The sequence below is a fragment of the Ictalurus furcatus genome, chromosome 22, assembly GCF_023375685.1.
Source record: "Ictalurus furcatus strain D&B chromosome 22, Billie_1.0, whole genome shotgun sequence".
NCBI classification, from domain to species: Eukaryota; Metazoa; Chordata; class Actinopteri; order Siluriformes; family Ictaluridae; genus Ictalurus; species Ictalurus furcatus.
The window spans coordinates 3,105,120-3,119,406 of NC_071276.1; the positions used below are offsets into that span (position 1 = coordinate 3,105,120).

Here is a 14,287-nt window from a genome sequence, read left to right on the forward strand (position 1 = left end):
CATCATCTCCACACTTGTCTATTTTTAGAGATATATAACATGCAAATAACTCACTGATAGCATACTGATTTCAATATATTATAGCCAAATTAGTTACAAATATAAAATGTAAAACTTGTGATTGACCCCGAAATGAGCTCTTTGGGAAAGAGACATGCTTATGGGTTGTTTTCACTGATCCACAATGCAACACGTTTGTAACTACGCTGCCATTTTGTTTTGCTAGCTAAAATACCTAATGCCTAAAATATCCTGTCACGCAGATAGACGTTCTTATCAGAAATTCTATATATTTCATTAAATTCTTTTAGAAAATCTGCCCACTTTGTCAAAAACACAAGATGAAATACTCATAACCGTGTCCTACATTCAACTCAAAATGTACCTGCGTGTACTTTAGCATAAAGATGGAAGATTTTTGTTGTTTGTCAGTATTGTTGAGATTTTTTTTTTTACCATTAAATTGATTTAATTAAGGTTTACATTTCATAACAACGTTTGATTCATCCACCATATCTAAGGATGAATGAGTTAAACAGTGCATAAGGTTTTTAAAACACATTTTACCATAATGAACCTTAAGCTGTAATCGAGGATCGGTAGGTTGAAAAAACTAACAAACACATAAATTCATATATTTAAAAAAATTAAAACAATATTGAAAGATCAAAAATGGTGATATCCTTAAGAATAAGTCTTTCTTAGACGTAATACTTGAGTCTTAAAGTCATAAATAACTATTGGAAACTTGAAGAGTCTTAACTTTTTTATCTGCCTGGTTGATTATAACAGCCGTATACACTACAAATTGGTATATGAGTATAAGGAATCAAACTAGCACACATTTTTGTGACATCATGTGAAAACAAGCCATACTGTAGCTCTATAGCTAACAAACAATTTGATATCATTATCACATTTTACCAGAAGTTGGGTTTATTGCTCTATTTTGCCCCCTAGTGGAATAACAGACAATTTTTTTTTAAAATCGTTTTAAATCGTTTAATTTAAAAATTCTTTTACACTTCACGATTTTTTATTTTAATTTTATTTTATTTTATTTTTGAACACGGATTATAAATTCATGTGCTGTGTAGGCTGTTTGATAATCTGAATGCAGCATCTCTGGTTATTTGTCCAAACTTTCTACCCAAAATCCTAAATCAAGTACAAAATGTATATTTTGTGACACAATGAACTCTGTAGTCTTTTGCACTTATTTTTCTCGAATGACCTCAGAGTAGCTTTAGGTTTCGACGTAATCTCTCATTATGTTTAACGTAGAACTGCTTGTTGATAGATATGCAACATGCATAGGCTACTATAGGCTAACAGCTGACATAGCTATGTTATAAATGTGTGAGTTTATGTGAGAACATATTGTTTGTAATTATTGTTTTATTTTTATTTATTTATTTAGAGGACTCAGAACATTTCTAGCCAATTCAGCTTGCTAGTAACTGACTTGTAGCATTCGGCTACAAGCTGCTTAGTAAGTAAGCAAGCTATAAATAAACACTTCATTTCAGTTCAATTGTAATTCGTTGTAATGTTGTAACATAACATATCAATAACATACGAGCATGATCAATTTCATTATTAAATATTGTATTGGTGGCGTAGTGTGATGTAAGGTAACTCTGAAATCAACAGGTAAATTACGACTTGTTAAAACAAGATATTTAACACAATAAAATTGAATAGTCTAACTGGAGTCAGAGCAGTTTGTGGACGAATGGAAGTATAACATAAAAGATACTAGAAAGTAGAAATTGGTGCAGTGCATATACAGCATTGTGGTGCGTTATCCATGATGTTGCCCTTGTTGAAATATTTGCTCTTGTCTAATAATCCCAATGACATCCATTTCAGGTACAGCTTATAACATGAAACATTATACATCAACAGGGGTGAATACTTATGCAAGGCACTGTGCATACACAAAGTCTTTGGATAGACTTGGCCATAGTTCCCAAACCTGGATCTTGCCCTTATGTTTGAATGTTTTTCCTACTCTCACAGAGTTTAGGAATTGCCAAATTAATGATTGGGTAGATTTGGTGTGCTAGAGCACAGAAAGCAACAGAACAACGAAATATATTCCGGCAGCAATCTCAACTGACAGCCAAGTGATTCTTTTACAATTCTTTTTTTTTTTGTAAAACATGTCAGACCGTGTAAAAAAAAATTTTGGGGAGGCAAATTTTTGTGAAAAGTCTATGACATACAAAAGTATATGAAGCTTTGCTGCAAATATGGGCTAATCTCACTACCTGGAAGTTCTATAGGTGATGTAAAATTCCTGTAAAAAGAAAAAAGCAGAGTTTAAAAACATAAGGTTGCTTCAAGCCGACGCCCTCTTGTTTTGGGCCGAGTTTCCCAAAAGCATCGGAACACAAATATCATTGTTAAATGGTAGAGTGAGCATCACATTGAACACTCTCTCTCCCCCAGTTAACTTAACTTTGCGATGCTTTTCGGAAACTCAAACATTTATATTCTAACCCACACTTCTCTCTCTCTCTCTCTCTCTCTCTCTCTCTCTCTCTCGCCTGATGAAGAGAATCCCAAATATTCCTTTTTCCTTCCCATTTTCTTGAGTACCTCATGTGCTAAGAACCGAAGAACCTCCTACACACAGAGGCATGTTGCATACCATCATACCACAGGAAGTCAAAGCTAGCAGGACTTTTCTTTTTTACTTGAGTTTTGCATCGAATTCCCAAAATCCTTTGCAAACCTGCAACAGACAACACATTAGACCACAAGAGGGTGACAAGAGCTCCTGTATCACACCATGAAGCAGTGATCAGTAGAGTGCAGAAGGATGATTCATCTCCCACATTTATGTATTGAGATTTATATGAGAGAAATACATTTCCATTTCCATTACAGTACATTTCCTGTTTGTAGTTTGGTACTGAAGACAAAATATATCCTTACTGTAGAGTCTTACTTTTTTTTCTTCACATTTTGATGTTGCAATGAATAAGTAATTAATTACTCACCTCCAGTCACTTGTTCAAGAAGTGAACAGTGCATGTAATAAGGTGTGTTTTGGTCACAAGAAGAAGCTCACTCTAAAAGCATGTACTGCATTTGTCTTGCTATTGCTGCTTCTTTACACAAAAGCAAACATCTTAAACATATTTGATATTGAAACAGAAAATAACTGTTACTCAGCCATCCCAGTGATCAGTGCAACGCAGGATATAGTTTTGTTGTTCTGGGACGGGTGTTCACTCACTCACGCTCTCCTCACGCCGTTCCTCAGTTTAGTCAGAGGAACGTGTAAGCAGGAGTGTATCTGTTCATGGAGGAAGTCCATGTCTGTAAGTAGCTATGATGAAAAAATACAGATGAAGTCAAATATTGAACTCGGTATCAAATGAAACTGGCGTCAGGGCAGTTTATAGGCTATAAGAATGGAAGTGTAATGTAAGAGAGATCAGCATAGGGTAATAGTATTGTAGTACACGTTGTAGTACACGTTAGGTCTTTCTCAAACGTACAGCTGAGTGAAATTTTGATCCTGATTATGGACCTGTTCATGCATATGATATTTCATGACTACACAAACGTCTTTACAATAATATCGTTATTATTTTAGACGTTTAATTGTACATCAGCATGTCCGCTGTCCGAGTCGAATAATATTTCATCAGAATACAAGAACGGAGTCTAAACATGACTTACTTTACACTTATGTATAGCTTAACTCAGGGGTTCCCAAACTTTTCCAGGGCAAGGCCCCCCAAATGGCATTAACGTTTGACCGAGGCCCCCCTTTTGTAAGATGTCTTTAAAACACATTAAAAATAGACTTCTGAATATATCCCCTTTTTTATTATTATTAATAATTACCTCTTTCATTTTTACATTACATTGATTGTGTGTGTGTGTGATTGTGAGAGTGAGAATCACATATTTATTTTTCACACCAAATTGTTGAGGCCCCCACTTTGAAAACCACTGGCCTAACTATTATAGACATGACTGTGAAAGAATTTTTAATTAAAAATATGATTACTGCAGTAATGTGTAATATTGTAGTAATAACTACACACACAAACAACTCTGGATTTTACACTCGTTTTTATTTGGAGTTTTTTTGTATGAAAATGTTTTTTTTTTTTTTGTTTTACATAAATGCATAAAAGTTTGAATGAAAAAAGACAGAGAGAGAGACATGTTATACCACAACTACAGAAAAAGCTGTTATTGTTACACAAATAAATAAATTAACATCTTTGTTCTGGATATTTACAGGAAATTTCCATCAGTATATATTTACAAAGAGTAAAACTGGACTAACATGGGAACAGACTATTTAAAAAAAGAGGTTAGGTTCAGATATGGAGAAAGTCAGACATGAAAGTAAATGGTAGGTACAACTGGAGTTTTAGTGTAAGGACTTGTTCTTCTTCCAGGTCTGTGGTCTTTAAGCGGCTCGAAAAAAAGGGGATTGGAAAAGTGCACAAAGCCTTAATCGGATTTGTGCACGGTTTGTAGAGGTAGTGATAAGTGTGTTGTGTTTTCAGAGTCCACTAAATCGATAGCAAGATTTCCATCGACACATTCCATCACCGTTTGTGTGAACGCAACGTCACTTCCGTTTTTAAAAAAGAACCCACAAAATAAACAAACAAACTACTTTCTCTACCGGAAGTGCGGACGGGGCAGAGAAAAATGTTATCATTTCTTTTTTCGGGGGGAATTACACATATAAAATCGCAAAAAAAATAACCATTTTAACAAACATTTCTTTTGTCGTAAATTTGTATCAATAATAATGAAAGAAAATAAATATCCACAAACCACGTTTTGTATGAAAAGCTCGAATGGAAACAATAGTAATGTTGAGCTCGCCGCTATTTGTTTAGTTGTTTATAATCTCGCTGGTGTTGTTCCTCTACAAGTCTGTAAGCACATCTCTTCCACTCCTCCTGGTAGTCCCTACTGTTTCTAATCAGTTCTGCGCATGCTCAGTCCAAAGTTTAACCTTTTTTGTGACAACTCGGAGGCTCTTTAAAAGCGTTTTCGGAGCTGAAAGCGTGATGGAGATTGTTACTTCTTCCTGGTGGCTGTCTTCTTAGCCTTGGCCGCTTTGGGTTTGGCTGCTTTAGGCTTCGCGGCTTTGACCTTCTTACTCGGGCTCTTGGTCACTTTCTTCACCGCGGGTTTCTTTGCCTTCTTCGGGCTCTTTGTGGCCTTCTTGGCCGCGGCTGCTGCGGGTTTCTTTACTTTCTTGGGCGCCTTTTTAGCCGCAGGTTTCTTAGCCGGTGCCTTTTTAGGCTTTGCAGCTTTCGCCGCCGGTTTTTTCGGCGCAGGCTTCTTGGCTTTGACCTCAGGCTTTTTAACTGGCTTCTTCACCGCGCTGCCTTTGCTCACTTTGAACGAGCCGGACGCTCCGGTGCCTTTGGTCTGCACGAGCGAGCCCTTCTTCACGAGCGCCTTCAGCGCGATCTTCACGCGCGAGTTGTTCTTCTCGACGTCGTACCCACCGCCCGCGAGCGCCTTCTTCAGCGCGGCTAGAGACACGCCTTTGCGCTCGTTGGACGCGGACACGGCTTTCAGGATCAAGTCTGACACGCTCGGACCGGACTTCTTCACCTTGGAGGCGGACTTCTTTTTGGGCGCTTTAGCCGTGGAGGCTGCTGGAGCTGGCGCGGTCTCTGCCATCGGACTCGTTGAGGAGTTTGACGTTACAGTTGACGAGATGAGAGAAGAAAAAAAAAATGCACAAAGTGACAATGTTTACGTCGAACAGCTGAGGGCGACATATCAACGGGCGATGAGAACCTTATAGACTCAACCGACCGCGCGGCTGCTCCTAACAGTAGAGAGTGGACTTCAGATGTGTTTTCTTACCTCGAGAAACGCTGTAATTTCCGAACAAATGATCCCCAAATCGCGGCGTGAAAAGTATTTCCCGATAGCTGAGTTCCCGGTTTGCACGGCTGGTCCTCGGTTTGCTCGATTCGCCCGGCCATTTTGTTTAAAATGACTAAAACGCAGCCAAATCTGCAGGGAAACTGAGTGGTGGAAACCGTACTTCCTCTATTCTTTTAAAGTTTATACAACAAATTTCGTGACGGAATGTAGATTGTATAGCAAATCCACACAGAAAAGACTCTCATTCACACATCCGTGGTGTTTTTACCCGGACTTTTCCCAACACCGAGTCGTTTTCGGCGGTTTTCGGCGGTGGAGGTAGCACACTTCCACACCGTCGCCATTTCAACCTCCCTTAATCTCCTAAAGTCTTACTTTATCTCACAAACATTAATTATGTCTCATTTCCGCCGAAAATTCCATCAGAGACACAAAAACAAGCGAGTAAAATCGTCTCATTCGGAAGAAATTTCAGGTCGTTGGTATTTCTATATGAAATTGGAAGGGTAGCATTAGCAGTGTGTGGGATGTGTAACTACTGTGTATAGTGGCCAACTAACTCGAAGGAGTTCTGAATTCAAACGTTGTGTTTGGTCCTCACATTAAATTCAGTCAAATAAAAATTAACAAAATAAACACAATAATCATTGTTAATGTTTAGAAAGACTCCAGGCTTGAATTACCAAGGACACTTAGTAGCTTAATGCTAATGGAGCCACAGAGTGCTGTATAGCCTGGATTCACTGAGTTAGATACATCAACACATCTGACATATCCATCACTTCAAGGTTTTGTATGATTATTGAAATAAAAATGAGTTTGGAGGCATTTTTCTCCAGTAGTTGGTCATTGTTCAGTTTCTAATCAGTTGTCTACTTGTGTTGTTGACTCTGAAGAGAGGTCCTTGTTGTTTGTCCTCTGTGCAGCGAACTGAAAGCAGCACATGGAATCAGTGATTTATCATTTTATTTATCACTAATAATTACCCTTGATTCTGGGTTATGATCGCCTTATGGAGAGTAAACAGTAAATGTATTAATTGATTATGTATTTAATCCCAGAGTTAATTATAACAAAAGTCTCCTTTCATTGTGACGTGTAGCGTACTGTATGCCCTGTTAGGATGTGTGTTAATGAGCTCAACACTAGCAGTAGTGTTCTTGTGGGATGCTCACATAGAGTTCATAATTAAAGCTCATAAATATACTAAATACTTACCACAAATGAAAAAGTAAGCTTATAGGAGACTTATGCTCCTATAAAATAACTTTACTTTTTAAAACCAGGCTATTCAGGCCAATAAGAACACAGGGCTAAGGGACTGTTATTATTATTATTATTATTATAATAATTATTATTATTATTATTGTAGTTTTCATCGTCATGACTTTTTTATTCACCAACAAGATGTGATTTCAGACAGATCAATCAAAACAGTACTGCTTTATTACTTCTCAATTAAATGACCTACAAGAAGAGTTGATAATAGACTTTAAATGCACATATGAAATTCCATTAGCAGATTTATAACTGACTTTTGCATATTTAATATAATTATAATGTAATTATTCTTTTAACATTCATCAGTTCTAGAAAAAAAAAAAAAATCAGAAAAGGAAAAATCCGACACCATGCTATAGGCCTTAAATTACCTGATCATATATACTACCTACACACATGAATAAATAAATATTAGTCCTTTGCATTAAGTGATGCGAAGGAAAATAAATAACAGATTTTTGCAAGCGGAAAATGCACTATTAGCAGATTTATAACTATACAATATACAAAACTATTGAAGATATATATTTACATTTATGTTTACATTTTTTACACACACACACACACACATATATATATATATATTGTTTTTACAAAAACTTGTGTATACATATAAACTTAATTTTTATTCATTTTATTTTTAAATTGCTAATATATTTCTTTTATATATACTTTATATAAACATAGCTCACTATGTATAAAACTGCTTATTTTGCCACTAATTACTGTATAATGAAATAATAACAATAAAAATAATTTTTTTCATCTACTAATTATATATATGTAATAAATAAACATGTTTTCACCCCAAGACAAAATAAATCACTGAATTAGAATAAGAAACATGTTTATTGTACTGAAATAAATCTCACAATAATTCCAACAGAAGTAAAAATGCACAGTTTGGAGTTTGCTATTTAAGAGAATCACTGGGCGGCTCTTAAAAGAGCCTTTGGGGTTTTTCAGAGTGTGAAGTCCGGAAGTTGCGCGTGTTCAGCCGCCGAAGCCGTACAGAGTGCGTCCCTGGCGCTTGAGCGCGTACACCACGTCCATGGCAGTGACGGTCTTTCGCTTGGCGTGCTCAGTGTAGGTGACGGCGTCGCGGATCACGTTCTCCAGGAAGACCTTCAGCACACCGCGGGTCTCCTCGTAGATCAGACCGGAGATACGCTTCACGCCACCGCGGCGAGCCAGACGCCTGATGGCGGGTTTGGTGATACCCTGGATGTTATCGCGCAGAACTTTACGGTGCCGCTTGGCGCCTCCTTTGCCGAGCCCTTTTCCGCCTTTTCCTCGACCAGACATCTTGACGTGCTCTTGCTCTTCTTCGTCGGTTTGCACAGCGTTCAGAGAAAATGAAGGGTGGCGTATAAGCGCGGAGGTATATACTACAGACACGGACCTAGTTGAAAGCAGCGTGCTGTGTTTGGCGCGGTGCCAAAACTGAACAAAGCAGGATGAATAGGGAACTTATTTGTTTTTGGTCAGTTTGATCAATCCTTACTATTATTATTATTATTTATTAGTCTTTATTACACATAAAAACAGTGCATTGTTATATGTTAGCAGTTCACTCTGGCCATTTTCGCGAACAGTAAACATTTTTTATTACTGTCTCTCCAGAAGCTGACAATAGTAAAACAAGAAAAAAAAATACAGCTTCTTTATTGAGACCTGGGAGGCTCTTAAAAGAGCCATTGTTTGTGTTTTTTTTTGTGTGTGTGTGTGTGTGTTCACTTGGAGCTGGTGTACTTGGTCACAGCCTTGGTGCCCTCGGACACGGCGTGCTTGGCGAGCTCCCCCGGAAGCAGTAGGCGCACGGCGGTCTGAATCTCGCGCGACGTGATGGTCGAGCGCTTGTTGTAGTGCGCGAGACGCGACGACTCGCCGGCGATCCGCTCGAAAATGTCGTTCACGAAAGAGTTCATGATGCTCATGGCCTTGGAAGAGATGCCCGTGTCCGGATGGACCTGCTTCAGCACTTTGTACACATAGATGGCGTAGCTCTCCTTGCGCGTCTTCTTGCGCTTTTTACCGCCTTTACCGGCCGCCGTTTTAGTCACGGCTTTCTTCGAGCCTTTCTTAGGAGCCGCTTTTGCGGGTTCCGGCATCACGACCAAGAAAAAAAAATAATACCACTCCAAATGAACAAGAAATAGGTTAACACATGACTCACACTGAGAAAATGAGTATATATACAGAGCGTATGCTAATTTACAACAAGAGCGCTCTGATTGGACGAAATTTTTCCCTCGTTTCCTATTGGCTAACTTTGAACAACAACGTGCTCGTGCTCCGTCCTATAATGGACTTTGCTTCTCTTGTATGTTTTTTTTTTTTTCCTGCTTCCAAACCGGTTTGTACCGGATTGAAGAACAAAGACGGACAAGAAGAAGGGTCATACACACAGTCAGAATGATGCATCATCATCATCATCATCATCATAATAATAATAATAATAAGAAGAAGAAGAAGAATTTTTTAAAAATCATTTATTTTAATTTGAACATTTTATTGCTGTTATTTATTACTGACATCTTCACATATATGATATCATAATGCAGCACAGATCTCTGAATATTTATTTATTTATTTATGTAGGATATTTATCATAATGGCACACTTCATTTTGATGCTCTGATTTTTTTCTGATGCACTGGACATCACAAAACGGAAATGAAACACAAACAACTGGTGCATTTACAAAAAAAAAAAAATAATAATAAACAATACTGCTTAAAGCAATGCTCCTAGCAGATAAACCTCAGTATATGTGTATTGAACTGATCCAGACAGCACCAAGAAAGGCTTTGAGGCTTCAACTGTCGTCTCCTGGCAGTTGCTGGAAAGATGAGAAAAGGGAGAAGAAGAAAAAAGCAACATGAGCATCTGTAATATATATATGCAACTAAGAAGAATGCTATAGAAACTATAATACTGGTTTTAAATGTATAATATTAGTTGCAGCTTGTCAGGGCTGTATCTATGTGGCTAATCATACACCACACAACACAAATGATAAAGATTAAACATTATGATGTCTGTGATGTGGCTTGAATTAAAGCTGAATTTCATGGACAACAAATCCAAATGCACGTATTACATGAGTGATACATCGGGTCCTGCTTTTAAGTAGCGTAGCATAGGTAATAGACATAAGAATCAAAACATCCTTTTTGTACACACACACACACACACACACACACACACTGACAGGCTCACCCTGTAACCCGCCTCCTCGTTCCTTGGCTCGGGACGTTGCCAAGTCTGATTGGACAGGATTTTCAGGACGACCAGTGCCAAAGCCACGATGACGATGCCAAGCGAATTGCCAAGTACCGCCTCCGGTGGCAGCTCGTTGTACGGCAGCGTCCCATTGGTTCCCTTTTTTCTAAGAGAACGGTCCAATAGCAGCACAGATTTGGTGTTAGAGCACTTTCATACTGAGATGAACAAGATTTGCTTTGTTTCCACTCCAAAGCTTTTGTTCCCTCATTTGTCTCTTTCAGACACACGTACAGTCTGTAAACAAGACTCGATGACACAGTTGGGCCAAAAATTAAACTACAAAATGGGGTCAGTCAGCCAGGACACGTTCGGTCCATGTCCAGTTTATGTCCACTAGTTTAGCATTGTGCAAACCGCATGTCTGATCCGTGAACTTTCGGACAAACAGTTCCTTTAAAACAGAATCAAAGTGAAGGACTTAAAGGTACAATAAGCAGAAAAATCCATTTAAAGACGCAACCAATACGTAACACAACTGTATCTATTTCTACACATTACACTATTACAAATTCTTCTAATTGGTTCTGTCCTTGTTGCTTCAAACACCTGGGGTAAATCAGTGATATTAAGCTTAAATTCACTCAAATATTTCTAGTTTATAATTTGAGAACTACATTCTCAACAACCGGTAGTATTTTTACTTTTCTTTATTTAGTAAAAATTTTTAAATTAGCTGAACTGTTGCCTATTTTATTGAGTAAGGATTACAGTATGGTGTACAGTCGTATATACTATACTAAAAAGCAAGGTCCTTAATCTTCAACACTTCTATGTGTTGGGTTATGTTTATCTCACTACTTCCTTTTCATATACAAAGAAATAAAGGGGATGGATTTGGGGAAATACATATTTCGGCTGCGGTGAATCTGACAACACTGGTTTTCCCCGTTTGAATATTCGGACAAACATTACGACTGGCCACATGAGCAGGAGGAAGCCAGTCACACTAGACCAACAAGCCACAAAGCAAAAATGTAAATCGAAAATTCCTTTCTCTATACCGGTCATCACACAACGCAGTGTTTTAAAAACATGGCCCACTTACAGCGCAAAAAACAGCTTCTCATTGATGCCTGAGATACAGGACACAACACTGAGGACCAGCAGAATGGCTCCCATCCATACGTGAGTGGGTTTGATGAACGCTCGCAGAGGCAAGGGGGAGCACGGGATGAGGAACGCTCCGAATCCGGCTACCCACTACACACATACAGAAAAAGAAGAGTATTATAAACCACAGCTCTGTTGAAGTCTTTCCATAGTGACATAGTTACTTAATGTACACACATTCCACTGAAAAGAAAAGTCCTTTAATAACAACACTGGATCGTTCTGCACCTGAGCAGCGAACAAGGCGGTGGTGAAGATTCCCACCCAGCTGTGCAGCGAGTATAGGTTCGGTGTATTATTGGTGTTGTGGTAGTCGAACACAGCACACAAGCCCACGATGGTGAAGATCAGCGCGAGGAGGAGGAGGCAGGCATGGAGAATCTTCCATGGCAGTTTGTCCTGAGTCCAGGTCAATGGGACACGATACACCACAGCGGCTGAGACAATAAAGATTTTATATATATATATATATATATATATATATATATATATATATATATATATATATATATATATATATATATATATATATATATATATATATGGTTAGTTGATTGACAGGTGCTGTCTTGATGTCCCAGACTGTCTCACTCCAGATTATTACGTACAGTATGTCCCCAAAAAACAAAACTAGTCATGCACTGCAATCCACAAATGACTCACACACACACAAGCCAAAAACGTTCCTCCCACCCACACACACACACACACACACACACACGCACATGTGTGCACATTCTGCTTATTCACCCACAAGCTAATAAACATCCTTTAAACATTGTGATAAACACTTTTTTTTAACCCTCACCGTTTCCATACAGCACCACCAGGCCGACCACCATGAGCACGGGATGCCAGTTGAACTGCGTGATCTTGCCGTCCCAAGAGAAGCCGCCACGGTAGGCGACGTTCCAGTGGACGACCAGCACCACACACACCACGCTGAGCACCAAACACAGCAGGTAGGCTGTGTAAAAGGAGACGGTCGCCTTCATCACTGGAACCACCTGAAAAAGAATGGTGTAGATGTTAAAAAACAAAACAAACAAACAAAAAAAACACTAGGAGAAGGGAGAGCGGGAAAAAAAAACAACATGTGGTGTTCAGTTAAGACAAATGAAGAAAAAGTCAGAGACTCTAAACTAATAAACGGAAAAATCCACCCTGAATGACTTGCATAGTAACATCTTAAACATCTTTCATTGGCATGTCTACCTAAAGAGAGCGATGCAGCGGTGCTTCAGTCTGTCCAGCTCATCTCAGAGCAGCTTCCAAACCTGTAACTTTCATATCTCTTGTTTTCATGAGCTAACACCAGATCCTGAACGCTGAGATTTTAATTCTTCTTCCCCCTTCTATGAATCTCCATTGTTACTGAGCGACAACAGAGCAGCACCCAACCGATAACTTCTCTCAGGAACAACACAACTACAGCCTCAGCCGACAATTTAGCACCAGAATCGCTAAACCCATCACAAACATTTCAGCATAAACATTTCATGTGTTTCAGCATTGAGGTTCCTCATTACTCGATAAAGAGACTACTGAGCAATGTAAACAGTTCCCTGTTATGTCCCATGGGGAAACATCAATTTCCAACCCTGAGGGTTTCCTGTTCAGAAAGGCTTAGAAATAAAACCCTTTAAAAAGCCAGAACCCCTTGAGGAACCCTGTTTCTTTTTTTTCTTTTTTTTGTTTAATAGGCTACGGGTGAATCCTGAGTAAATGCAGAAAGGTTAACAACTTTGTTTCACCACTTGGGAGTTACTAAAACAAAAATAAACACCGCTTCACCGTGTTACTGTTACTGAGAAACCACAAACTTACTGCTACAAAGCGCTGACACTGGAGACTCCTTCCGGAAACATCTTACAAATAACAACATCTTACAGAAAACTTTACCGCATCAACACATCTTCTTTCATGTCTTAACATTTCCCTGTGAACGAGTCCATTAATATAAACCACAGTCAGAGCACATTTGCATATTTATAATCTAAAAAAAAAAAGTGGGGGGGAGGGGTGGATAAATAAATAAATAAATAAACAAATGACGTACCTCGACAAACGTTTTTAAAGAATATAAAAGTTCGTATCCTTTGAAATGTCATACACACAAGTGCCAGTGTGATGCGTGCTCTGGATCTGAAAGTCTGAAAGTTTCCTGCTTTATGTGACATCACACCAAAAAATAAACCGCGTGATCTCTCGCTGTTGAAGTAATTTCACTTCTTCTTTAGAGTCTTTGCTCTATTCTCGAGCGCCCAGGTGCACAAAGTACCGCCCCATCCCATAATAATAATAATAATAATAATAATAATAATAATAATAATAATAATGACATTTTCAGTTTAGTCTATGCACTCATAACACATTTATTTATTTATTTATTTATATGCATTTTTGTTGTTGTTACTTTTTGATAACGAAAAAGAAAAAACAATTAAAAAAAATATTTTTAGTCAGATTTATATGCCACCATCTGGATTTACTCAGTCACGTGAAATAAACCACCAAAAAAACAACTTCGTGTTGTTTCCACGGTAACAGCCCGACTCCTCGCGCGCTCAGCTTCTCGGTAAATAAACTGCGTTGGTTATTTAAAATGAATCGATAAAAATATAAAACCGACAAAACAGATCGTTTTATGATATTTTCCCCCACTGCCTCAAAGTCGTTAGTACAGTTTAATAACAGACCTTTTTAGACTTCT

The 14,287-nt window shown here is 38.4% G+C and overlaps 4 protein-coding genes across 7 annotated transcripts; all 4 read right to left on the reverse strand.

Moving 5' to 3' along the window:
* Positions 1 to 4,078: 4,078 nt before the first annotated feature.
* On the reverse strand, positions 4,079 to 5,776 carry LOC128625622 (histone H1). The gene has a single exon (XM_053654104.1). The coding sequence runs from the start codon at positions 5,680 to 5,682 to the stop codon at positions 5,068 to 5,070; it is 615 nt and encodes a 204-aa protein (XP_053510079.1). The 5' UTR covers positions 5,683 to 5,776; the 3' UTR covers positions 4,079 to 5,067.
* A 1,543-nt stretch (positions 5,777 to 7,319) lies between these two features.
* On the reverse strand, positions 7,320 to 8,758 carry zgc:153409 (uncharacterized protein LOC767650 homolog). Its single transcript, XM_053654106.1, has one exon. It carries the CDS (start codon positions 8,479 to 8,481, stop codon positions 8,170 to 8,172), a length of 312 nt encoding a protein of 103 aa, XP_053510081.1. The 5' UTR covers positions 8,482 to 8,758; the 3' UTR covers positions 7,320 to 8,169.
* Positions 8,759 to 8,896: 138 nt separating this feature from the next.
* LOC128625623 (histone H2B 1/2-like) lies at positions 8,897 to 9,367 on the reverse strand. Its single transcript, XM_053654105.1, has one exon. It carries the CDS (start codon positions 9,285 to 9,287, stop codon positions 8,910 to 8,912), a length of 378 nt encoding a protein of 125 aa, XP_053510080.1. The 5' UTR covers positions 9,288 to 9,367; the 3' UTR covers positions 8,897 to 8,909.
* Positions 9,368 to 9,644: 277 nt separating this feature from the next.
* On the reverse strand, positions 9,645 to 14,286 carry LOC128625621 (lysosomal membrane ascorbate-dependent ferrireductase CYB561A3). 4 transcript variants are annotated; one of them, XM_053654103.1, is made up of 6 exons: positions 14,274 to 14,286; positions 12,383 to 12,581; positions 11,803 to 12,011; positions 11,510 to 11,664; positions 10,399 to 10,567; positions 9,645 to 10,018 (listed from the first exon to the last, which is right to left on the reverse strand). In XM_053654103.1, exons 2-6 carry the CDS (start codon positions 12,567 to 12,569, stop codon positions 9,995 to 9,997), a joined length of 744 nt encoding a protein of 247 aa, XP_053510078.1. In that variant the 5' UTR covers positions 12,570 to 12,581; positions 14,274 to 14,286; the 3' UTR covers positions 9,645 to 9,994. The 4 variants fall into 4 exon arrangements, with proteins under 4 accessions (XP_053510078.1, XP_053510076.1, XP_053510077.1 ...); XM_053654101.1 differs by lacking the exon at positions 14,274 to 14,286 and adding an exon at positions 13,402 to 13,563; XM_053654102.1 differs by lacking the exon at positions 14,274 to 14,286 and adding an exon at positions 12,790 to 13,314.
* Position 14,287: the final 1 nt, after the last annotated feature.